Source organism: Lagenorhynchus albirostris, chromosome 2 (genome assembly GCF_949774975.1).
Source record: "Lagenorhynchus albirostris chromosome 2, mLagAlb1.1, whole genome shotgun sequence".
Classification (NCBI taxonomy): Eukaryota; Metazoa; Chordata; class Mammalia; order Artiodactyla; family Delphinidae; genus Lagenorhynchus; species Lagenorhynchus albirostris.
The window spans coordinates 40116942-40142226 of NC_083096.1; the positions used below are offsets into that span (position 1 = coordinate 40116942).

The 25285-nt window shown below is 38.8% G+C and overlaps 2 protein-coding genes across 5 annotated transcripts in view; one reads left to right on the plus strand and one right to left on the minus strand.

The window, feature by feature from the left end:
* The window catches only part of INTS7 (integrator complex subunit 7), a 92431-nt gene extending 78059 nt beyond the window's left edge, over nucleotides 1-14372 (minus strand). Inside the window, exons 1-4 of the mRNA XM_060130983.1 lie at nucleotides 14192-14372; nucleotides 2785-2914; nucleotides 1494-1640; nucleotides 224-361 (exon numbers count right to left, since the gene is read on the minus strand). Coding sequence (XP_059986966.1) covers nucleotides 224-361; nucleotides 1494-1640; nucleotides 2785-2914; nucleotides 14192-14285 — 509 coding nt within the window. The 5' untranslated portion in view covers nucleotides 14286-14372. The remainder of the gene's footprint in view (nucleotides 1-223; nucleotides 362-1493; nucleotides 1641-2784; nucleotides 2915-14191) is intronic.
* Nucleotides 14373-14626: 254 nt separating this feature from the next.
* DTL (denticleless E3 ubiquitin protein ligase homolog) overlaps nucleotides 14627-25285 on the plus strand; it is a 39950-nt gene continuing 29291 nt past the window's right edge. For all 4 annotated transcript variants that reach the window (XM_060142124.1, XM_060142126.1, XM_060142127.1 and 1 more), the window contains exons 1-5: nucleotides 14627-14792; nucleotides 19633-19758; nucleotides 20834-20932; nucleotides 21928-21989; nucleotides 22074-22194. In XM_060142124.1, coding sequence (XP_059998107.1) covers nucleotides 14741-14792; nucleotides 19633-19758; nucleotides 20834-20932; nucleotides 21928-21989; nucleotides 22074-22194 — 460 coding nt within the window. In that variant the 5' untranslated portion in view covers nucleotides 14627-14740. The remainder of the gene's footprint in view (nucleotides 14793-19632; nucleotides 19759-20833; nucleotides 20933-21927; nucleotides 21990-22073; nucleotides 22195-25285) is intronic.

Consider the following 25285-nt stretch of genomic DNA (forward strand, 5'->3'; position numbering starts at 1 on the left):
TTCTGGAAACTCTAATTTCATTTACAGTTAATGCCAACATCTGTACTTAACTTTTCTGTTTTATGGATTTAAGTCCTGTTTTCCCAACATGACGGAAACCCTCTTGGAAAATACACCTTGCAATTTACATTTTTCTGTATCCCTTAGTGTTTTACATACACAGATGAGTTATTCCTTCAAAACCTCTTCCTGGGAAGCCAAATTATAAAAGGCCTACGCTTACTTTGACTGTGCAGAGAAGTTAGCAGCAGCAAAAACAGCGGCTTCAACTTCTACGTTATCATGTGAATCCAGACTCTGACGAATACTATGATGAGCATTCTTCCTCTCAGGAATTATTGATGCCAGACTTCCCAACATCCTGCACAAACAGAGAAACCCAAGAAGAATGGAAATACAATAAGCTCAAGGTCAGAAAAGGAAGAAACAGGCAAAGCTAAATTACCAAAACTAAAGTTTACAGGTCATTCCATAAATCTCAGGTTAATAAAGTATCAATTTTAGAAATCAAGCAGTGACTCAAATTCTAAACACTTTTCCATACTTCAATATGTCAGAAAAACTAACATGGCTTATTTAACACAAGTAAAACTTTTAAGAATCACCTTGAAGTACATGCTGAGTACCAAAGACAGCCCAGAAAAAGAAACTTTTAAATTATTAAAGCATCAAAATATCAATTTTCCAGTGTTGTATGAAGAAGTCCATTTCAGCAAAGCATTAAGAGTTCAATACTTTTGTTATTCAGCAGATCCGCAAAGTAAAAAGTAAGACTTCCCAATCTTTTTTTCAACATCAGTGATTACTTGTATCATGATTTTCAAATCTCTCCTCAATATCAAGAGAAGAGAGGAGAATGCTCCCTGGGGCTCATATCAGAATTGAGGAAGGAAGAGTTTAGGAAAGTGAGTTTCAAACAATCCAAAAATTATGCATATAATTTCATAGATGATAGACCTAAAATGAGGATATTGGTTCAAGCTGGATATAAGGCTTACAAAATGAAATTCTAACAAAACTTAAAAAAAATTTTTTTTAATGCCAAGAAAGAAAAGAAAAGGCTGAAGAAACTAATATGGTTATATCTGGCATTCTCCAAGGAGTCCAAATATAAATTATCATATACAAAAACAAGCACATAACCAAGGATGAATACAGAAAACTGACATGAAACAGTAGAACAAGGTCAGGAAGGTAAAAGTTCAAAATAAGCTGAGGCTAAGCCACATTCACCTTAGAGTTATCAGATCAGAACATCCACCCACGAAGAGAAATATTTCAAACGTAAGTTACCAAAACAGTATCATAGATGGTTAGCTGCAAGGCATTTACAGATTAGGATGGTTACCATATTTTCTCAGTGACTGTTAGTAGAAAAAATAAAAATAAATTCTTAATATTCAAAATGATAAAAGTAAATAGATTGCCTTTTGGGGATATATAATCACAACTCAAACAATCTTGTGGTGACTCATTAGCATAACAGAGTATACCGGAGTGTGATGGCTCTTGCTACAGGATCATTACTATGAATCACAGAGAAAATCCTCTTCACAAATTCATCCACATTTAGAATCTTCTCCAAATGCTTCTCACTTTGTTGAGTAACTTTAAGAACACATAGCCTCAGGAAATTGTTTCTATGAAAAACCACAGATAAAATAAATTAGACCACTTTATAAAGTAATATTTAATTAGGAATCAAAGCAACACTAATGATATTAATAAATTTTAGCAATAGGCCAATGTTTTTCAATCTTAATATTCTCTGTCTTACCACTGAAAGAGTTAAAGTCTGTACAGTCATCCTGTGATTTCCATGGTGGGGAGCGGGACTGGTTCCAGACTACCCCCTGCCATACCAAAACCCTTGGAGACTCGAATCCCTTATACAAAATGGCATAGTATTTGCACATCCTCCCACACACTTTTAAATCATCTCTAGATTATTTACAATACCTAATACAATATAAATGCTATATAAATCAATGTAAATACAATGTAAATAGTTGCCAATGTGTGGCAAACTCCAGTTTTGCTTTTTGGAACTTTCTGGAATTTTTTTTCCAAATATTTTTGACCCATGGTTGGTAGAACCCATGGATGCAGAATGCTTAGCTGCAGAGGGCCAACTGTACATGAGATGAGTACTAAGCATAAGCAGTTAGCAAAGCCTGCAGTCCTACTGCAAGGCACCAAAACAGTAGTAACAGAAAGAGAAGCCCTGGACCCCAAACTCAATCTCCTCAGTCATATTATAACCAAGGAGATGGTCATCTTCCTCTCAAGCTAATTCTACAACATCATTTCTCCAAGTCTGATTTGGTGTGTGTATAAGCACACGAATGCATGGAGAAGGGTGGAAAGAAGTGGGAGAGGGAATGGCAGAGGGAAAAAAATAGGTGTATGTTCAGTGCTTGCTTACATGTTTCAGGCACTTCACAGTGACCCATAATCTCATGTAACATGTCATTTCATGTTATAAAATAAACTGTTAAATCAGAAACTTCTCCAAACTATCTGCACAAAGCCACAGATATTTCCAAAATATACAATAATATATTAAGGTTGTCTTAATTTTGAATTATCCTGTCCCCCAAAGAAATAAGTACTCTCTGACTTATATCCTTCACTTTTGCTTAAAATGCCTTTAAATTTCACACCAAAATTTGTTGCAATGAACCATGTGGAAGTCCTAAAAGCCAAAAAGAATACAGACCACAATATAAAATAAAGAAATATGAACAATGTGCTTTAGGACACCAAGGCCTTAAAAAGACTTACCCAACTCTGAAAACATCAGCTAACTTTAGGAAAGCAGAATTGATGAGAATGGGAAATGGATACTTCTGAAAGAGCCTGGGAAAGCGGACAACTGCTTCACACTGTTCACCAAGTTTGCCAGATCTTAGACCTATGAAGAGCATAAAAAGGGAAGAACAGTTTACAAATTTGTGGCTACAATAAGGCAAAAATAGCAAATATCAACACAGTATTACAGAGTAAAAGTATTTACACAGTAAAGTAATAATCATTCTTAACAATTAAGTACAATTGTAACTCATTACCTTTTCAAAAATAAAAATGGCATATGAAATAGTAATTTGGTAAAGTGTCACTTTTAGATATAGAATAATGAAAAAGAAACTATTTTTTAAAAAAGATTGAGTTGATAAAATATTTGGGGCCGTAAGTAAACCTCAACAAATTTAAAAGGACTGAAATCATACTATGTATGTTCTCTGACCATAATGGAATTAAATTAAAAATCAGTAAGAGAAAAATATTTAAAAATTCCCAAATATTTGGAAATTAAGCAACACACTTATAAATAATCAATAAGATGAATCACTGAAAGAAGTGAAGGGTGAAAGAAGAAATCAGAAGGGAAATTTAAAAAAAGAAGAGAAAAAAAGAAACTCAATCCTTAATTTGCACCATATACAAAAATTAACTCAAAATGAACCACAGACCTAAATGTAAGAGCTAAAATTATAAATTATATAGAAGAAAATACAGAGGAAATCTTTATAAGCTTAGGTTAAGCAAAGAATTCTTAGATAAAAAAAAAGTGGAGTTTTTAGATTAAAAACATCATAAAATTAAAAAGTGATAAGTTAAACTCTATCAAAATTAAAAACTTCTGCTCTTCGGCTTCCCTGGTGGCCCTAGTGGCACAGTGGTTAGGAACCCGCCTGCCAATGCAGGGGACACGAGTTCGAGCCCTGGTCCGGGAAGATCCCACATGCTGCGGAGCAACTAAGCCCGCGTGCCACAACCACTGAGCCTGAGCTCTAGAGCCCGCAAGCCACAACTACTGGGCCCGCGTGCCACAACTACTAAAGCCTGCGCACCTAGAGCCCATGCTCCACAACAAGAGAAGCCACCGCAATGAGAAGCCCGCACACCGCAATGAACAGTAGCCCCCACTTGCTGCAACTAGAGAAAGCCTGTGCGCAGCAACGAAGACCCAATGCAGCCAAAAATAAATAAATAAATAAATTTATTAAAACAAAAAACTTCTCTTCAAAATATACTGTTAAGAGAATAAAAAAACAAGCCACATACTGGAAGAAAATATTTATAGAACATGTATCTGATAAAGGACTTTATCCATAGTTCTTATATCTCACTTTTTTTTTTTTTTTTTTTGCAGTATGCGGCCTCTCACTGTTGTGGCCTCTCCCATTGCAGAGCACAGGCTCCGGACGGACGCGTAGGCTCAGCGGCCATGGCTCACGGGCCCAGCTGCTCCACGGCATGTGGGATCTTCCCGGACCAGGGCACGAACCTGTGTCCCCTGCATCTGCAGGCAGACTCTCAAGCACTGCGCCACCAGGGAAGCCCAGTTCTTGTATCTCAATAAAAAGAAAACTTAATTTTTTTTAATGGGCAAGATTTGAAGAGAAATTTCACTAAAGAGGAAATAAGGATGGCAAACATAAGCACATGAACAGATGCTCATCACTGTTAGTCATCCATGAAATGTAAATTAAAAACCACAGTAAGACACCACTACACATCCATTAGAATGGCAAAGAAGACCGACAATACCAAGTGCTAAGAGGATATGGAGCAACTAAAACTCTCATACATTGCTGGTGGAAATGCAAAACTATACAGTTCTTTGGAAAACAGTTTGGTCATTTCTTATCAAGGTAAATATACACTTATTATACACTCAGCAATCTTACTTCCAAATATTTACCTAAATGAATTGAAAACATCTGTCCATACAAAGATCTGTATGCAAAGGTTCACAGCAGCTAATGCGTAATAGCCCCAAACTGGAAACAACCCAACCCAGTCTATCAACTGGTGAATGAATAAACAAACTGTGGTCCATACAATGGACTCATACTCAGCAATAAAAAGAAACCGATTACTGATACAACAACATGGGTGGATCTCAAAATCATTATGCTAAGTGAAAGAAGTCAGTCCCAAAAGACCACTGTATGTGACATTCTGGAAAAGGCAAAACTATGGGAACAGAAAGCAGAAAGTGGATACCAGAAGCTAAAGAAAGAGAACTGACCACAAAGGGGCACAGGGCAAGTTCTGGGGGTGAAAGAATTGTTCTAGGTAGTGGTTTCATGACTGCATACATTTGGTGGATTTTATTATATACAAATTATACCTCAATGAAATCTGATTTTTTTTCCCCCCACACCTCACACAGCTTGTGCAATCTTAGTTCCCCAAACAGGGGTTGAACCTGGGCCCTCAGCAGTGAAAGCGCCGGGTCCTAACCACTGGACCGTCAGGGAATTCCCTCAATGAATCTGATTTTTTAAAAAATCCAACAAATAAAAGGAGTTAATATTCAATCCTTAAAAAAAATCATTAAGAATGAGTATCTTGATATGGAATTAACAGTATCACCTTCAAATATTTTTCTTTTAGTATTTTGCCATTTACAAAATGCTGATTATATCTGCACAAGAGTTAGTGCCCTAGAACATCTCTGTTCAGTAAAGTTTGTTCACTGTTAAAAAATGACAAAGGAAATGTTTGTCTGAGGTGTAAAACAAGGAATGTCACTTGCCATTCAGTTCTACAAAGATTAAGTCGCTGACCTACAGCACACCTGAAAGGAATTTAGGACAAAGAACAAGATGAGGCACTCTGTGCTTTAGGCAAAACAGGCAAAACAGGCCCTTAGATAGTTATATTTCAGGAAAAAAAAAATTTTATGAACCCAGATTCTTGCATCTTCCCACACTTAGAAAAGCACTAAAATCATTAACTGAGATATCTGTTCCTTAGACTAGCAGTAACCTTCTACCGAGACATATGTTGGATTGCACATACTCCTTAGCCAAAATCACATGTATACTGACCTCTCCCTCTGCCTCTTCAGAGCAGTTCCTCAGAGCTATCTGGAAGGCTGTCGCCAAGGTTATAGTCCTCAGTAAGACACTGAATAAAACTCAAATCACAGCTCTTATATTGTGTGGTTTTCCCCCAGTTGACAGAGGGCTCTTTACTGGTTGCCACTTTGTTCCAATACATAAGACAACCACAAAGTAAATCTGCACATGCAATTTCTACAACTTCCTAATGAGTTAAGTTCTATAGGTACACTCATGTTAGTTATTTGGTACTTGGAAAATATTTCCTCATAGGAAAAAATATAGCACTATCAGTACTCATAGTACTCCATAATCTAATAACCACTTACAATAAAAGTTCCTCTGGGAAAATTAATTCAAAATTAACTCTAACTGAGATATTTAGAACATACCCCTTCTTTGTCTGCTCCCTTCTCCCTACACCCCTCACCCACCAACTTCCATACACACAAGAACTGCCACTAGAAGATCTAGGAGTCTTCTTCCCACTAAATGCACAGTACCAACAGAGACACTGTAGGTTACTGGCAATGGCTCCTGTATCCTTGAAAAAGGGGTCAAGGGACACACAGATAGGGCACTGAAGGACACAAGGGAAGGGGAGAAAAAGAAAGGCAAGTGTGAGGATGGAGGTGTGAGAACAGAGAAGGAAGAGATGTGTGCTTATGTACGTGTGCTGGGGGAAGGGAATGCTGGGAGAACCCACAGTAATTGGACTTGTTTCCTTCTCTTCTCTCTCTCAAGAGTTGAGTGATACAAAGGATAGTAAAGTTCTGTTTGTAATAAATTAACCTTGGTTGGAATGAAAAAGGTAAAGAAAGTAGGAAGTGGTCTACATACAGGGAGTCTCCTCAACAGAATATGATCCACTTTACCTTCCCTTTAAAAACGGAACCAAAGACCAAATCATTTACTTAAACATGCTGATTTAAAATGTACCAAAGATAATTTTGCATCTGGTCAAAGAAAGGTTTTGATTTCTCTAGTGTGGTCAAATTTTATTTCTTTAAGATAAAGTAGACCCTCATTCCCATAATAGACCCATCAGGGTACATGAGCTAAAGAATAGTAAATGTCTCGCTTATTTTCTGATATGAGTTTTATGAGAGAGGAAATGAGAAGCTAGGCTGGCTCAGAAGGTCAGAAGCTAGGGTACAAGAGAAGAGAGAAGTGCATTAAGGCCTGCAGTGCAGCAACAATCCTAGGCTGGGGCAGTATGGTACCCAGCTTGCTTGCTCTAGGCCAATTCCAACTCCAGTATAAGCCAAGCACCTGAAAATAGCAGCTCAGCACAAGCAGATCTTATTCTTAGAGGGGTTTAAGAGGTTATTCACTGTACTTCTGTTGCTAGCTACAACAAATCTGAGGAAAAATACCCTGATCAGAAGACCAATGATCATAAGAATGCCACCGTAAGACCCACTGTGGAAGGATGTGATTGCTGTTTCTACATTTTACTTTTTATTCTCCCACCAAAGCAACAGAGATCTCTTCCTTTTCAGTGTCTGGAGTTAAACAGTGCTCAACTTAGTTGCAACATGCAGGTAGACTAGGAAGAAGTAAAATAAGTTGTCCATAAATTGCTTATTCAGTCAAAATCCATTTGGCAGCAATGAAATTCATTATTCTAAACGTATTTCTCATTTAAAATGTGCAGAACATTTTGCTACGCTAGTGGTTTATCAGGTCTGATTCTGCATCAGAAACATTTGTGAAATTTTTCAAAAATGTCTATGCTAAGGTTCCTCTCCAACCTACCAAATCTCTACAGTGGGGGCCCACGCATCTAGTTAGCTGTTTTGTGAAGGTAGGCGAGTAGATCCTCAAGCTATCCTCTGCCACTTAATCTTATTTGACTGAAAACTAGTAGGCTGCTGAATCTGGCCCTAAGAGTAACTTTATGATACAATGTTTTCAAAGGTTTTGAATTCATTGTCAAATATTAAAAATGAAATGAGATTCCACATAAAACCCAGGATTTCTGGGGTTTGGGGTTTTTTTTTGAAAATTTAAAGATCTGAAATGTCACTAAAGAAGGTGGGAGAATCCTGACTAAAGAAAGAAACATTGTAGTATTGCGGGTCTGTGTTGAAGGCCAGTTTGGGTTTGTGTCATTTCTGATAAAAGCCACATACCAAGTTGTATGACTTTCTCCAGCAATTTTTGGCTGCCTTTGGGCACACATGACTAAAATAGAACCTTGGATGAGAATTTAAAGTACTGGTAAGAAACTTAATGAAATTAATGAAATGAGGGACCATAAAATCTAAGCTGGATAAAGAAGTAAAAACACAAAGGGATTGAGAGGTAAGGGAAGTAGAGAGGTAAGTATACTGAGGTCTGAATGAAATAAAGAATGTTAAAGTAGCAGTTAATCATCATGATGATGATGATGCATATTAAGTGCTTATTCTGTGCCAGATACTCTAGTAAGCATTTTACATGTATGAAGCTCTCACTATACTCACAGAAGTTAGGTATTATTCAATAATTCCCATTTTAAACATGAGGACACAGGTAAAGAATAGTTAAGCGACTTGCCTAAGGAACAACAGCTAATAAATGGCAGAGATGGAATTCAAATCCTGGCAATCTGGTCCTAATTATTATGCTAAAATGCATTTCTAGCAAGCAACTAGAGGACAGAGGTTAAGATTAAAGAAGAGATACCTGAATGGGATTTCAGAGTGGTGTAATTCTGAGGGATGACAAATTCCAAGGAATTGAAGAGAAATAACATAAATTATGGTAAACTTGGGATTTGTGATACATCAATCAAGTTTTCAAAACAGCATACATTACTAGGTAGCATGTATCAGTCAGAGTTCTTAGCTGCAAGCAACAGAAGCTAACTCTGATGATTAGGCAGGAAATGAGTTTTTATTGAGTGTTTATTAAAGTAAAAAGAAGTTTCAAGGCAAAACTCCTAAGAACACCTAACTCCACACTGCCAAGCTGATTAGATGAGGTAAACTATTGTTGCTGGGAAGCACCAGATGCTAGAATTAGCTCTCCTATCATCTAGGAATGTAGTAGCCATTGCTGCTACTACTGTACACTATGGACAAAGCAGCCACTGCTGCTGCCAAGGAAACTGCAAGTACTCTTCAACTCTGCCTTCTTGCATCTCTAAACTAAATCACAGAGCCTGGAGGAGATTTGTCTGATTGGCAAGCCTAGTTCACATCCTGTGCTTTTTTTTTTTGGCCGCACCGCTTGTGGGGATCTTAGTTCCCCAACCAAGGATTGAACCTGGGCCCTTGGCAGTGAGGGTGTGGAGTCCTAACCACTGGACTGCCAGGGAATTCTCTCCTGCACTCTTAAAAGGGAAACTAGGAAAGTGAGCTTTTGCTTCCACCTTGATGAGACAGTGCTTGTGGTGTGGGCCATTCCTCAAGCATAGAATGTTCACAAGATGCTAAGTGACCACCAATATGACTAATATCCACTACAAAGAACACTGCTAATACACACTACTACACAAGCACATTTTAGGAGAATTTGTTGTATACATTTGCTTTAGCTAAAGGGTGAGAATGATTCAAAATGGAACCCTAATACCCTAACATCTTAAACCATAACATCTTAAAGTCTATTCATTAAAAATGAGGTGGGGAGGGGAGAAATACAAACACAAGTATGCACCACACATTATACCAAGGCAATCTCACAACAGCTTAGTAAACTGATCATGGTAACATCTCAGTAAATTATATTTAAAAAGCAAGAATAAAAACAACTAATAGGATAGTCAGTTCAACTGATGATGCATTAATAATAAAGCATCCTTCCCCCAAACTTTAGAATCTGTAAATATACATGGTGAGAATGTATGTAATATTGTGCAGTATGCACAAATACTGATTTAGAATCATAAACAAATTATTTTTATGAATACCAACTTTTAGGAATATTTAATAACTTACTTTGTAAGTTACAAGATAATAGCTTTTAGCCATATGTAAAAATGAGTCTATGGATTTCAGTAAGAACTAAAGAAGGGCCTTGGATTTTTGGATCAGTTCATAGTCCATCAAAGGATCACCAGCCAGGCTTTAAGAATCAGTCCTTTATAATGCTGGTTTTTATGTGGCTTTGAGTTAAGAGTCTGACCTTAATTCTACATGATCTTACAGGTCCACTTCTCAATACTGCCACACTAAGTTTGGTCTGGTAGTACAGATTCTCAAGAGAAAGAATTTGATTGACTCAGTGTGGGTCACATGGCCACTTCTGAATCACTTATGGCCTGGAATTAGTCACTTGGTACAAACTTGGCTGCAGAGACCTCCCTCTTTAGTAGGGGATATGGGGATACTCACAGGGTCTCATATTTGTTTATCATAATACCAACTACATCTGTACCAATATGGACAGAGTAAAAGCAACCTGTGGTCTCTTCCAGAGTCTGAGAATTCAGATGTTTTGGAACATAGGTGAAGTGACAGCATCTAAGGGAAAACAGTTGTCCTGATTTACATCAATTTCCTATTTCATAATTAACTTTTTCATTGAACATACCATCAAGTTTTCCATGCAACATTAAGTTCACCAACACCTCAGACAGCAACTCCACCCCCTACATTTCCTTCCTTCTCATTGCCCAGGTGCAAGAAAGGGAAACCACTCTCTTCCCCATTGCTCTTGGATCTCATCCCCCCCACAAGGCCAACCTTACAGAAAGCAGATAGGCTGAGTGACGTCATTTAAGGTAGACTCTCCTTTTCACCCAGGGTGAAGGAGATCTTGCATAAGTTTTCCTAAATCACTGGGACAACTTCCCATCAGCTGACTTAAAAATCTTTAGACTGACAGTGTAGAAGTTACATTAGTGAAAGTTACACTGAGTAAATTATGGGAGATATGTCCTTTGTAATGCCTATATTATAGAAATGATTGATTATGAAATGTGTCATATATACATAAGTTATACTTGATTTGACACTTTGCTGTCTTCACAGCTCAGGCAGCATGGTTATCAGCTTAAAACTTTTAAAAAGGGAAGGCAAAATGACCTCTACATAGGAGCTAAAGTGACCTTCAAAAATGTAAACCAATCCATGTCAGTCCTCTGCTTAAAAACTTTCAATGTTTTCCCAATGCACTTTGCATAAATCCAAACTTCTTGTCCTAACAAAGCCATATTTGATCTAGCACTGTCTGCCTCATGTGAGCTTCTTAAAGCTGTTTTGTTCACTAATACAGCCCCAAGTCTGAGTGCCTAACACAGTGTAGATGATCAGTAAATATTTGTTGAATGACTTAATGGCTATTATATAAAGGATGATTTTTCTGTGTTACTAACTACATCCTAAATGAACAGAGTTAAGTCAGCTTTAAAAGAGCATCCATGGACTTCCCTGGTGGCGCAGTGGTTGAGAATCCACCTGCCAATGCAGGGGACACGGGTTCGTGCCCCGGTCTGGGAAGATCCCACATGCCACGGAGCGGCTGGGCCCGCGAGCCATGGCCGCGGAGGCTGCGCGTCCAGAGCCTGTGCTCCGCAATGGGAGAGGCCACAACAGTGAGAGGACCGTGTACCGCAAAAAAAAAAAAAAAAAAGAGCGTCCATTTATTCCTAGACAGATCAGAAACAAGTTGCTTACTGCCATGCTTGCTCAAAACGCTCGGAACAAAGTGCAATAGTTATAAACATATAACAGGTTATAAATGGCACCATTTCCCAAGTGTATTTCTTGACACTAGTGCTACAGATACTTCTTTATAATGTAGTTCAAGTATCACATCTGTATATCTAACTGCCTACCCAACATCTCCAGCTGGATGTCTAAGAGACATCTCAAATTTAACAGTCTCAAACTGATATGATTTTCATCCACTCAGTAGATGGCAATACATACTTCCAAGAGCTCAGACCAAAAACCTCTGCGTTTCTCCTGACTACTTAACTCTCACATTCTCATCCAATTCATTAGCTACTCTTGTTGGCTATACCTTCAAAATATATACAGAATCTCAGCACTTCACACAGCCTCACTGTAACCACCCTGGCCCAAGCCACTTTTCCCTGGATTGCTATTGATACAATTGCCTCCTCACTACAGTAGTCCCTCAGTATCTGTGGAGCATCCATGCATTCAAGTAACCCCACATCAAATTCTACCTGTAAAATACTCACCCAAGGCACTGCTGGGAGGATTTAACACCATCACTTAGTATCTAGGACAGACACCTGGTTTACACTCAATAGCCACCTATATATTTCTTACAGATCTGAAATATTCCTATTTCAATTTTTAAGAAGGAAAAATTGTGTTATATTTTTTCTTACTACAACTTCAAGTTTTTCGGAATTAAACAACTCTAGATTTCTCATTTCTTCAAAGTCCCATCCCAATTCTGTTCCACACCACTGCTCTACTGTCATTATGGGATGAGTCCACCTGGACCACAGTGGTAGAAAATGTCTTTACAGAATTAGTAGGAATATTAGATATCCAGACCTGCAACTCTTAAGAGGGTAATAAGGAAGGAAATATCAGAATGGGGAGGGAAAGATTATGTAGTGTATAAAAAACACATTTAGGGGCTTCCCTGGTGGCGCAGTGGTTGAGAATCTGCCTGCTAATGCAGGGGACATGGGCTCGAACCCTGGTCTGGGAAGATCTCACATGCCGCGGAGCAACTAGGCCCGTGAGCCACAACTACTGAGCCTGTGTGTCTGGAGCCTGTGCTATGCAATAAGAGAGGCCGCGATAGTGAGAGGCCCGCGCACCGCGATGAAGAGTGGCCCCTGCTTGCCACAACTAGAGAAAGCCCTCGCACAGAAACGAAGACCCAACACAGCCAAAAAGTAAATTAATTAATTAATTTTTTTAAAAAAAGAAAGAATGCACAGGGAACTATACTCAATACTTTATAATAACCCATAAAGGAAAAGAATCCGAAAACGAATAGATAACATGTATATGTATAACTGAATCACTTTACTGTACACCTGAAACTAACACAACATTGTAAATCAACTATACTTCAACTACAAAAAATAAATTAAAAAAATAAAATTTATAAAAAAAACCACATTTAACGTTATGACTTTATATTTTAGAGGGAAAAGTCCTCATAGATTTGTTGAGAAATCAAAGCTCAACATCATTTTCTTGGCTGATGGACCTGCACTAAAGATACTGTGACTCAACCAAAGGAATGTCTCATTGGAGTGCTGTGGCATTTTTATGTTGATCAAAAGGAGTTAAAAGCTTTTTTAAAAAGTCTGAGAAACTCTTATCTAGACGAACCTGCTGTAAATGTTTACAGGTTAAAAAACAAACAAAATAAAGAGTCCCCAAAAAGTATAAGATAGTGTCCAAGTCGGAGAGCTGGGAAGTGGCTCAAAGTGGACTTTAAGAAAAATCCTTCTAACCTCTAGTTCTTAATATATTACACACTGGTTGTAGTTAATTAAAAATTAACTGCATACCAGGTGACAAAATGGTTCCCCCATTCAATAAAAATCATTTAAGTACACTGAAAACAAAGGTTTCATTTTAATACTTCAGTTCTTTACTGACAAGTATCTGCCCATGCCTCCCATATCCATATCTAAGAAAGAAGGCAAATCTCTTTTGCATTTAATAAAGACTTCTTTTGCATACCATTATATCACAATATTTACAATAATCTTGCTAGCTCAATGGTACTTTACCCACTTTGCACAGAAAAAAAACAAGGTTAGGTTAACTTAGGTGACCTGTCCAGGATCATAAAATGAACGATATAAGAATTCAGTCTATCCAAAGCTCCTACTACTACACCAAGCTCCCACCACTACACCAAGCTCCCACCACTCCAACTCCCGTAAGGAAATAGAACTCGTGGAATCCGTCTGCAGAGAATGAGCAGGGGCTCTGATTTTCGGATGGTCTTGGCCCTATTTTTAACCTGCCTAATAACCGGCAGGTAAGAATTACAGAAATTAAATGAATCGTTATAAATCGGTGCAAGATTATTATTCAGCACCCTTGGTGAAGACCTGGTCTCAACTGAACATACTGAAAAATAATCTCACAATTTCAATTTATCGTTTTTAGAAACTGCTTGGAAAATCGGGAGACTGTGCCCTCAAGTGGTCAAAACGGCCCCCACTCGCTACTTTTTCACCTGTACGAGGCCAACCTAACAACGCTGCAATTTCCCGGCAATCTCGCAAAGCGGCAAAAGCCCTGGACTCACCAAAAGCACTGGCGCCAGCGCCCGCCCCCGCCCAGGGAAGATAAGCGCATGCGCCTTCCCGGCTTCTCACGAAGCTACCACCGCCTGGGGGCGCCACTTCCCCCCACATGCGTTTCACCCGCTCAGCCCGCTCTTTCGAATACCTTTGTCTAATTCCATAAGGGCGGAGTTCGCATCCAGCTCCTGTTCGCCATAGCCGGCATCTGCCAGAAAAGACTTAGTTGAGTTTGACGCCATGACCCGAACAGTTACTCGACTAGCCTATTTAGAAAGATTGCAAACTCTTCCCCAGCACCGCCATCTTCTTCCACCACCTTCTCGCGGATTTTTTCCTCCGCGCTCTGTCAAGCCGTGTTACGCATGCGCTCTGGTCTCCCCGCCGTTCGCCAGCGCCTCTGCGGCCCCCCGCGCAGGCGCTCAGGGAGCTCAGGAACTCCAGGTTCCCGCGGCTGGGAGAAAAGGAGGCGGGGATTCGAAGGGGGAAGTGACTCGGACGCGCCCGGACGCCGCGGCGGGAGCCAATCAGAGGGCGTGACGTCAGTTTGGCGGGGAGTTTGGTGGCCGGGGCTTACGGTGGCGGGAGTTGGAGGCAATAACTAGTCGTGTTCTAAGGGACGCCACATAAGATTTCTGCTGAATCTGGGGGCATTTCCACGGCTTTTCTCTCAGTTGAAAGTTTTCCTCCGGCCCAGATGCTCTTCAATTCGGTACTCCGCCAGCCCCAGTTTGGCGTCCCGAGAAATGGTGAGTAACGGCCCTAACCGCTGCCTGTTGCCGGCGGGATTCACCTCCCCCCGAACAACACCTCGGACCAACGCCGACTCCAGTTCTGTTTCCCAGCCGCCGAGTTCTCCCACAGGCAGAGCGAGTTCGTGTTAGCGAAGAGTACTGAAGAAAGCTGCACTTTCGTGCTCTCGAGACACTTTTAGTCGTAATCGGGATTTTTTCAATTGTAGTGTAGGCTGACGGAGGGAGGGACGCTGAGTTAACTGGCCTCCATTACGGCTATGTCTGTTTTGCACATTAACTGGAAAACGCGTTCATGGGAGTATGTGTGGTTTTCTCAACAGCTATGTGAGATCGTCAAGACTCGTATTCATTGATTAATTCATTCATTTGTTGTGGAACCTTAGTGAGCCCTACTCTGCTATATATAACAGTGACTATGACCCGCTGTTAAGGAACTCAGTCAAGCAGAGAAGACAGAACATCTGCTTCTAGCATGGTCAGAATTTTTTCCTCCTGATTAATACATGAGCATAAAAACTCGTAGTTATAGAGCGAAAAATGCCCATAAGTACATTTCCCAGAAATGACCATTACTAATAGACTGAAGTATTTTATTCCAAATGTTCTTCAATGCCAGAGGTAATAAGTATTGTTATTTACAGAAATGGGATAAAAATGTTTTGTTTCTTTAACGGTAAAACTTGGAAATACTTCCATGTTAGTGTATAGATAACTGATTTATTCTCTCCAGTTCTTGAAGTTCCTTATGTTAAAACATTGGCAATAAGAATTTTGAGCTTAGGTTTGGGTGTCATCAACCTGAAACTTTCTGGTAAGTTTCTGATAAGGGAATTATTACCCAGACTAAGCTTGGCTGCAGGTGAAATCTCATTCATTTAAAGATGGACTAGGTCTTTCCGCTTGAAACCATGTGAAAAACAGAAAGAAAATAATGTGAGAAGTGAACTTTTTGTATTTAAGGCATAGGTCTAGGAGAAGGATATTGAGAAGGAGACTGGAGAGTAGTTCCTCCACTTCCTGCCTCCAATCTAAAACCCTACCATCCTTACCTCTTTAACTTATACTCTAAATGCTTCTCTTTCTGTCTCTCCTGTGACCTTGCTTAAGATACTTCTCTGTCTTCTGTCATGAGTGTCAGTCCAGCATAGTAGTTATGATCTCTGTCTTTGGAGTTAAACTTGCTGAGGTTTAATTCCACCTCCACTCCTTACTTAATCTGTGTGACTTGGAGCAAGCTGTGAAGCCTTTATTTTGTAACAGATTTTCTCCTAATTCTACATTCTGTCTACTTCCCTTTTCCCTCTAATTCACAAATACTTATCAGGGAGGGGTAAATTTTCCCCTCTACCCCTCTTGAGTATTTATGGCTGGACTAATAAAATTGACACAAGACAGATTAGCAAGAGAAAAACAAATTTTAATTCATGTACATGGAGGTGTCATAGAAATGGGACTAAGAAATGGCCAAAGCAAGGCAGCTTTTATACTCGTCAGACAAAAAAATAAACAAACAATAAATTTGTGAGGAATTGACAGGACAAAGAAACTTAGGTTTGGGATGCTTACTAAGTGAAGAATCTAAACAGAGTTTGGGCTTCAGGTAGTAAAATAAAAGAAGTAACAAGGTTTGTTTACACACGCTTCTTGGCTCTGAATTCCCTATCTCTGACGTATTAGGGGGTCCTTCTACCTCCAGTTGCAAGGAGTGCACCTTTCATAAGAGATTTATTTCCTGCTTTTCAGGGAGACAGGGAGGTCAGAGTTTCCTTCTTGCATCAGCTGCTTCTCAAGCAGCTTCAATGCAAAATAATCAATATGCCATTGTGGCATGTTTTGAGACAGCCCACCCCGAGCCCCCAAATACTCATGCGTTGTTATGTGTTAGGCACTGAAATTCATTCATTGTTATATATAATGCACTGAACTTTATAGGACCATCTTCTTCTTTCCCCTTCCATGAGGGTGTTCCATCCTAGGCCCCTTTTCTATTTCTACCTACTCCCATGGGTGATCATAGCTGTAACGAGGGTTTCTTCTATTACTACCTGCAACCTTCCATTCCCTATACTTTACATCCATTCCTGTAAGAGTTGTATCATCCAGATGGTCAGTCCTGTAAACATCTCAAACTCAAATACCCAAAACCGAACTCACTTTTTCCCCAAACCTGCTATATTACCTATTTTAGGAAATGCTCTCATTATTTTAAACTGGTCTTCACAGTCAGAAACCTGAGAGTCAATCAGAATTCCTCCATTTTCCTCAAGATACGCATTCAGAGAAGTCCCCTTAAAATCTCTAATCCTTCTTCCTCGGTATCCCCACTGATTTTGCCTCTTCACCATATCTTGGATCTGTCCTTTGCTTACCATTCTATTTCCCTAGGTTGGGCCATAATATGTTCTTGTCTGAACTGTAACAAGTCTCCCAAATGTCCTCTTAGTTTCCCTCTTCCCAGTTTATCCTCCACATTGCTGCCAATGATCTTTCTGAAATGGAAACTGATTACTCTTCTGTGTATTTTTAAATTGGTATCTGAAAGTTTTTATCATAAGTTTAAACAGATGCAAAGGATGTCATCTCTGGCCATATTGTGAGTGATGACCTTTTTAAATAAAAATGCTACTGCTACATCAGTCTTTAAAATGTATCTAATAGACTGTAAATACTGTAGTGATTTAATAATCACATCAATCATTTTTGAAAAGTATGAACTAATTCTAACTGCTAGATATTCTACATAGTTGTTTTTTCCCCTTGAGCTTATTACCACTTTATTTCTCCCACAGAATTTATCCTAATGTGATTTGATTTTAAGCTTGAAAAGTCATTTTATTGATCATGCTATCTTATTTCTCTGTGTAAAAAAATATGTTTAAATTGATGTTTTCTGTGATCATAAAGCTCTAAGTGTTAAAAGTTTCTTCTGGGTTGACTTATCATTACTATTTTTAGTAGTATGTCGTTGATCAAAACTATGGATTACTAATTTCAATAAATAAGCAAGATAAAAATTTATTGAAAGTCTGTGTTTTAAAGAGATGGATTTGGGTGTTTATGATGCCTTTATTAAAGGAGTTATCCAATTGTCTCTTAATGGGGTCCCAGGAGTTTTTGTACCTTGAGTCAACGCAAGGTATAAGATTGGGTCATGGAAATGCCTTTCTTTTGAAAAGTGGAAGAAAGGTAGTGATGAAGAGGGGGAAAACCTTCGACCTCGACATTGTAGACAGGTCAGTTTTAGAAATACATATATATATGGAAGTTGAGTATCTGGAAATTAGTTCTCCGACAGCTCTCATTCTCCTTGAAAAATCTGCATGTAACCCCAGGGCCTTAAGTTGTGCGTTGAAGAAATAATAGGCTTTTCCAAATGAGTGTTGTGAGGGAAACCATTACAAGCTCATGTTGGAAACAGAATAGAACAATAAGGATCCCAAAGTAGCTTACGGGGCTTGTCCATGAAGTGTGTGTTGTCACAATCGCAGAGGTGGAGGGGTAAATAGGGACCAGTTACTAAGCCATGTTAGGCCATTTGTTGGTGTTTGGATATAGTTTGTAGGCAATGAGACAGAGTTGAGGGGTCACTGTTTAATTGTAAAGAATTTAGGTCTCCAGAGCTTATCATCTTCAGTTCCACTTAAACTGTTCAAGATTCCTTTTGAATTCATGAGTTGTGATTAGTTTTTGGTTTTGTTTTTTTTTAATCCCAAACTACAAGTGTATGTTTATATAACTTTAGAACAGAGGCTTTTGTTTTAAAATTCATTCCGTAGATGGATATTTGTGAACTCGACCACATAACTAATTATTGTATTCATATTCTTCTTTTAGTGGTCTTTAATGGCTTGTTTACAATCGTATCTAGCCTTAAGGTAATACCCCCAGGAATAATTACTAAATCTGGACCGAATTTATTTGCCTCGTTTGCATTTCTTCAGGTTATTTCTATGAACATGCAAAACCAGATTTGTCTGAGGTTATATCAGGCTAAGATGTCTTCTTCAAATGGTATTTTTTTTATGAAAAGTGAGAATTGAAAGTACCCTAAAGTATGAGAGTGTTTGTTAATTATTTAGACAGCTCTCTAGATTGTAACTTCATTGTTTCCTCCCATGCTTACTAAACATTTCGTTCTCAGTAACTATATATTGAAAGAATGTTTCTTTTATATATTTAAAATATGTTGACCCACATATCAAAATGATAAAACAAATCAAGATGGTTTACTATTTTAGGACCATAGTACACATCAGCTTTCTGACCCAAGCAGAATAAACTTTCCCTCCACCCTGAATTTCTTCCTCTCTCATATACTAGGGGCTACAGTAGGCACATTGACATACCTTATTTCCTTTAACTCTCTGACCATTGGCTTATGTGTGATGTTGCTAGTAACTTGAGTTTGCAGTAATGATTTAGAAACTCTGAAAACATAAAATTTTAATTGACGAGAATGGCAGTTTTAATGGTTGTGGTAGTCTTTGTGGTTGTGTTTTGTGATTGTCTCCAAAGGGTGGGGGAAGGGGTAAGATCTTTTCTAATGTGCAAAGGCCACTTGTTTCTTGCAGTCTTAAATGTATTAGCAAGAGTCTCCATTTAAGATGATAAGCCCAAAGCTGTATCTCACCAGAAGCTGAGAGTGCTCTTTCGTTTTTTCCTTAGGACCCCTTAGGAAAATACCTGAAACTGTGTTCTAGAGGGCCATGGATAATGAGTGGATCTATACTTAAGTATATAAAGCTTTTAGAAATGAATTTATAATCTCTGCATTTGTTAAAAGTACTGAAATGTGATATATTGGAACTCTATAAGGAATTTTGTCTTACCTTAGGATGGTCTTCACAATACCCTCTACAGTCCCTTCTTACTGGTTATCAGTGCAACTATAATGATGAGCACACTTCTTATGGAGAAACAGGAGCCCCAGTTCCTCCTTTTGGATGCACCTTCTCTTCTGGTAAGGGAACTACTGTATAAGCTAGGTTTGGTCAGAAATGATCTATTTCACTCTAAAGAGGGAAAATATTTTGGGGTGTCTCCCTTTCAAGAAAAAGTAAATTAGATAGATGATAGAGTTTTTCTAATAACTGTTCTCCCCTGATTTATGAAATAGACTTTTCTTAATCTCTATGCATAATTACATATTTCTGCTAAGGGATAAGATTCTTATAGCACCATTTTTTGTTTGTTTGTTTGTTTTTATAACTGATATCCGGAAAGGGTTGCAAAGGTTCAGCCATCATGAAAACTTTTGCCCCTTTTGACCTGTTGGAATCTATCTCTTTCTACAATGCATTGGGGAACATATTAACAGAAATAGAGTACTTGTCCCTGCTGTTAAAAGTTTAAGAAAAGAAAAGTAAAAAATTGTGAAAAGGGAATATAAAATTAATAGGTTCAGCCTGCTGGTGGCTTGTATCCTATGCTTTTATTTGCCATGCCTATATCATATGCTTTTATTTGCTATTGGCCAGTACCACTTTTGTTTTGTTTAATTACCATGCTTGATTCAGCCCTTCTTTAAATAAGAGATTATCTGAGGACTCTCAACCACTGCGCCACCAGGGAAGCCCAAGGATTGGTGTTTTTGAGTCACTTAATTAGGTATTATGGCAAATTTTCAGCCATCTTTTTTTTTTTTTTTTTTTTTTTGTGGTACGCGGGCCTCTCACTGTTGTGGCCTCTCCCGTTGCGGAGCACAGGCTCCAGACGCGCAGGCTCAGTGGCCATGGCTCACGGGCCTAGCGGCTCTGCGGCATGTGGAATCTTCCCGGACCGGGGCACGAATCCGTGTTCCTTGCATTGGCAGGCGGACTCTCAACCACTGCGCCACCAGGGAATCCCTCAGCCATCTTTAATTCAGAAAAACCTCTCTACCATAGCAGGTGCTATTTGGGTAGAATCATCTTACCTGTTTTCAAATAGATTGTAGTTATTCAGTTAATTTATATTTTGTTGTTTATATAGATTTAAACTCAGCTTTAAATTTTTTTGTGACTCTTTATATATTTTATTCTTTATTTCTTATTTAGCTCCCAATATGGAGCATATACTAGCAGTTGCCAATGAAGAAGGCTTCGTTAGGTTATATAACACAGAATCACAAACCAGTAGAAAGAAGTGCGTCAAAGGTAAGTCGGGGTCTAAAATATCTGTTTGAACATTTTTAATTCATAAAGCCTCAGGGAAGTTACTATTTGAATAAATTCTCAGTGATACTTCTGATTAAGCCTGTTTAGGGGCCAGGCTGAAAGTAAATGGTGGACTGCCTTTCTGTCGATAACTGTTAACGGCAGCAAAGCCTTTACTGAAAGTTAAGAAAAATACATTTTAGAATTAAAAACAGTTTTTCTTTTAAAAAATTAAAATTTGTTATATTATACTTAATGTGGGGAAATGTTGCTTTAAAATATTTATATTGAACAAACATCTTACATACATAAGGCAAAGTTCTACTGACCTTAGGAAGGTAATCTGGAACTAGTAAGTCAAGTGTTGAGATAACTAAAGTAAAACAAAGGCTATAGATGATGTAGAGGAAATACAAAGAAAACGCCACAGGTGTCACAAAGAGCTCTTACATATCAAAGAAGGTGAGGAAAATTTTTCATGAAGGATGGGACATTTGAGGCAGACTGTGGTATTTAGACCCATGGAGGTGGAATAGGACACTCCAGGTGGAGGGAAAAGCATTAGTAAAGGCCTAGAGATAGGAAACCATAGGATATAATGAGCATATAGGGAGCGCTCCAGTTTAGTTGGAATAGGATATACAGAGAACAGTAAGAGATAGGGCCAAAGCAAGCAGAATTTTGAATGTCAAACCAAAGTATTTTAAACTCCATTCAGAGAGCATGATGAAGATTTTTGAGAATGTTTTATAAAGATTCCATTTTAGAGAATATATACCCTCATGGAAAACAATCTGATATCAAATGGTAGTTTTATGGGGTAATGAAGGGAATGTGCTATGTGTGCAAGTCCACAAATTCTCTTTGGCCCATGGATCTTAGTGTGCTGACCACTGATCTTTTCACTACAGCTTTCAAGGCACTTCAACAGCTATTGGTATGGCTACCACAAGACATAGTTTAGACAGTTCACATTCACCATTTTCTTTGTTTAGAATGGATGGCTCACTGGAATGCTGTCTTTGACCTGGCCTGGGTCCCTGGTGAACTTAAGCTTGTAAGTGACTTTCATTTTATTGGGATCTGGGTAAACACTGGTAAAGGGTTGCTTTATTAAACTGTGAAACCTTATTTTTGAAAGGTTACAGCAGCAGGTGATCAAACAGCCAAATTTTGGGATGTAAAAGCTGGAGAGCTGATTGGAACATGCAAAGGTCATCAGTGCAGCCTCAAGTCAGTTGCCTTTTCTAAGTTTGAGAAAGGTAGGTATATGCTTACCCTCTTTCATCTCCTTAACCTCTTTCATGGTGAAGTAATAATAAGCTGTAATTGTTTCCACCCTTTCCCCTGTCAAAGTTGCTCCTTTACCTATGTAGATGTTTGAGATTCTTAATATGACTTGGAAACCTCAATGAAATTAAGTTGGATTTTAGTCCCATTCTAATGGATATTATCTCCAGCTTGTCTCTGAAAGTCAAGTGTCTTCAGAAAATTTTTTTCTGTAATCTTGCAGATAAGGTAAAAATTCACAAATAGCCACAATCCCTCTGTTCAACTTTGAGTGGCCTTTTGAGGTCACAGCCTGTACTGGACACTGATTAACTCCATCTGTAAAATAGTTACTTTAACTCTACTTGTAAAATTTAAATGGAGTATGAGGCTGGGTGGGAAACCTGATAAACTGGACATGATTCTTTACCTAAAAAATTTACCACGTAATTACTTTAAATGGCCCAGTTCCCTGGTATGTTTTCAACTGTTATTTACTCACAATCTTTCTATATTTATTTAACTATTATAATGGAGAAGGAAGATTATAAGAAAGAGGGCTATAATACAGAACAGTACTATAGTAGCTGGGGAAAAACTTAGCAGGGGTATCTGAATGAGCTCTTCATTTCTGTGTTTTTTGTTTTCTTTTCTCCTTCCTCCATTTGTTTCTCACTAAATGAGTGAGACAGCAAACGTTCATCTCAAAGAAGTGGCTGATCAATCTGATTTTAATCTCGGAATAATAGAAATAAACAGTATAGTTCCCTTTATCATTAAAAAAATATTCTATTTTTAAAAGGAATGTTTTTGTTTATTCACCTGAGCACTCAGGAGTACTAAACTGAGTTGTTGAGCTGGTTTGGACTTTAAAAAAAGGTCAGTTGATTGCTGTTGAGACTGGAACCTTGAAGAGGAAATACATGACATAGTTTTTATCTCTGCATAACTTTTCATTAACAGATCTGTTGTATAAAGTTAAGTATGCTTGTGTTCTAGTTTACACTCCTGTGTCAGAGTTCATTGTAAGTTTATAAAAATAATTTAAAGTCATGAAAATGTACTTAAAGTAAATTTGTTTATTTAAAGGGTAATAGAAAAGGGAAACACCATATCTTTCGGTCCCTTTACTTAATTTTTAAAACTGTGCATTGAATCTATGCCAGTGTGGTCTAGTAGAAAAAGTGGTAACCTTTATCATGGCTCCCAGTAGTTCACAGGTGCCCTAGTGTGAATTAGTCTGGTTGGACACTGCCCCCAAGGCCTCATCGTTTGGTTGCTAAAACACAGATTTTAGGCTCTACCCCCTCAGCCAAGTGTTCTTGTGCAGGACATACTTTTACAGCCATATATAGAAGCCCTGTGTTTTGTTCTGCTTTCTGCCTTTAAATTCTTGGGCAAAGTCATTTTTATCTCCCAGGACCTTCATTTCCAAATTCACAAAAACATTGTAAGCATAAAAATGAAGTGAGGGGCTTCCCTGGTGGCGCAGTGGTTGAGAGTCCGCCTGCCTATGCGGGGGATGCGGGTTCGTGCCCCGGTCCGGGAGGATCCCACATGCCGCGTAGTGGCTGGGCCCGTGAGCCATGGCCGCTGAGCCTGCGCGTCCAGAGCCTGTGCTCCGCAATGGGAGAGGCCACAGCAGTGAGAGGCCTGCGTACAGAAAAAAAAAAAAAAAAGAACTGAGATGTGAATGCACACACACCAAAACAAACAAACACAAAACTGAGGAGCATATAAATGCTTAGTGGGTTGGTTTTTTTGGGGTTTGGTTTTTGGGGGCGGTTTTTTGTAGGTAACGTGGTAGGAAAGATCATGATCCAGTTCTTTCAGTCCTATATGGGCAGAATACAAATAATCCTAAAGGACATAGTTATACTAGTGGAATTTGCCTTCCCTAAATATCTACCACCTGAAAACATGGAAAATGTTTTCATCTCTAATTGTCAGTTGCTCACAGATGTGTGTTTTGTGTGATAAAATGGGTGTTAGAACTTCTAGTGAGTAATTAAAAATAATTATAAGTGTTTTTCTATTTCCCCTCCTACAAAGTTATCTTCAAATTTGCACCTTCTTTCTCATTCTTCATTCTCCAGTTTAAGGCGAATCCTTCTTCGTAGAGCACTGGTTCTCAACCTTGACTCATTAGTCACCTAGGGAGGTGTTTTGTTTTGTTTTGTTTTTATTGAAGTATAGTTGATTTACAACGTTGTGTTAATTTCTGCTGTATAGCAAAGTGACTCAGTTATACACATTGGGGAGGTTTTTTAAAATACCAATTAAGTGTGAATCTCTAGGAGGTGGGCCAGGCGTCTATTTTGTTAAAATTCCTCAAGGGATTCCAGTGTGCAGCTAAGGTTAAGAAACATTCTTGATCCTCCCCAAGACCTTATGCTATCACTTACATCCCCACAGCTCCTCTGTCTTCAAGCTTTCCTTCTCTTGGCTCTTTCTCCATAGGAAAAACTCAAGCATATCTGTGGCCCGTCCAGAAAGAAATATCTTAACCTTGTATTCTCCTTCAGCTATCATCCTTTCTTTTTTTTTTTTTTTTTTTTTTTTGTGGTACGCGGGCCTCTCACTGTTGTGGCCTCTCCCGTTGCGGGACGCACAGGCTCAGCGGCCATGGCTCATGGGCCTAGTCGCTCCGCGGCATGTGGGATCTTCCCGGACTGGGGCACAAACCCGTGTCCCCTGCATCGACAGGCGGACTCTCAACCACTGCGCCACCAGGGAAGCCCAGCTATCATCCTTTCTTATTTCCTATCTCTTCTAAGTTTCTTAAGAGTAATCAAAACCCGGTTAAATGTCATCTCAGTTTGGTTCAATCCATTCCATCTCTCTCTTCCTGAAATCACCCTGCCTTCTACTTGTTCAATATTTGACACTTCCGGCAAGTTATTTTAAAATTCATGAAAATTGTTTTCTTCCTTGGAATCTGTGATACCACTCCCTCTGGTTCTCAGTATTTCTGTTTATTCCTTCATAATTGCTTTTGTGAACTCCACTTCTTTACCTAACTTGAAGTGTTGACATGGCCCAGGATTTGGTATTTGGCCATCTTTTCCTTTCAGTCTGTACCTT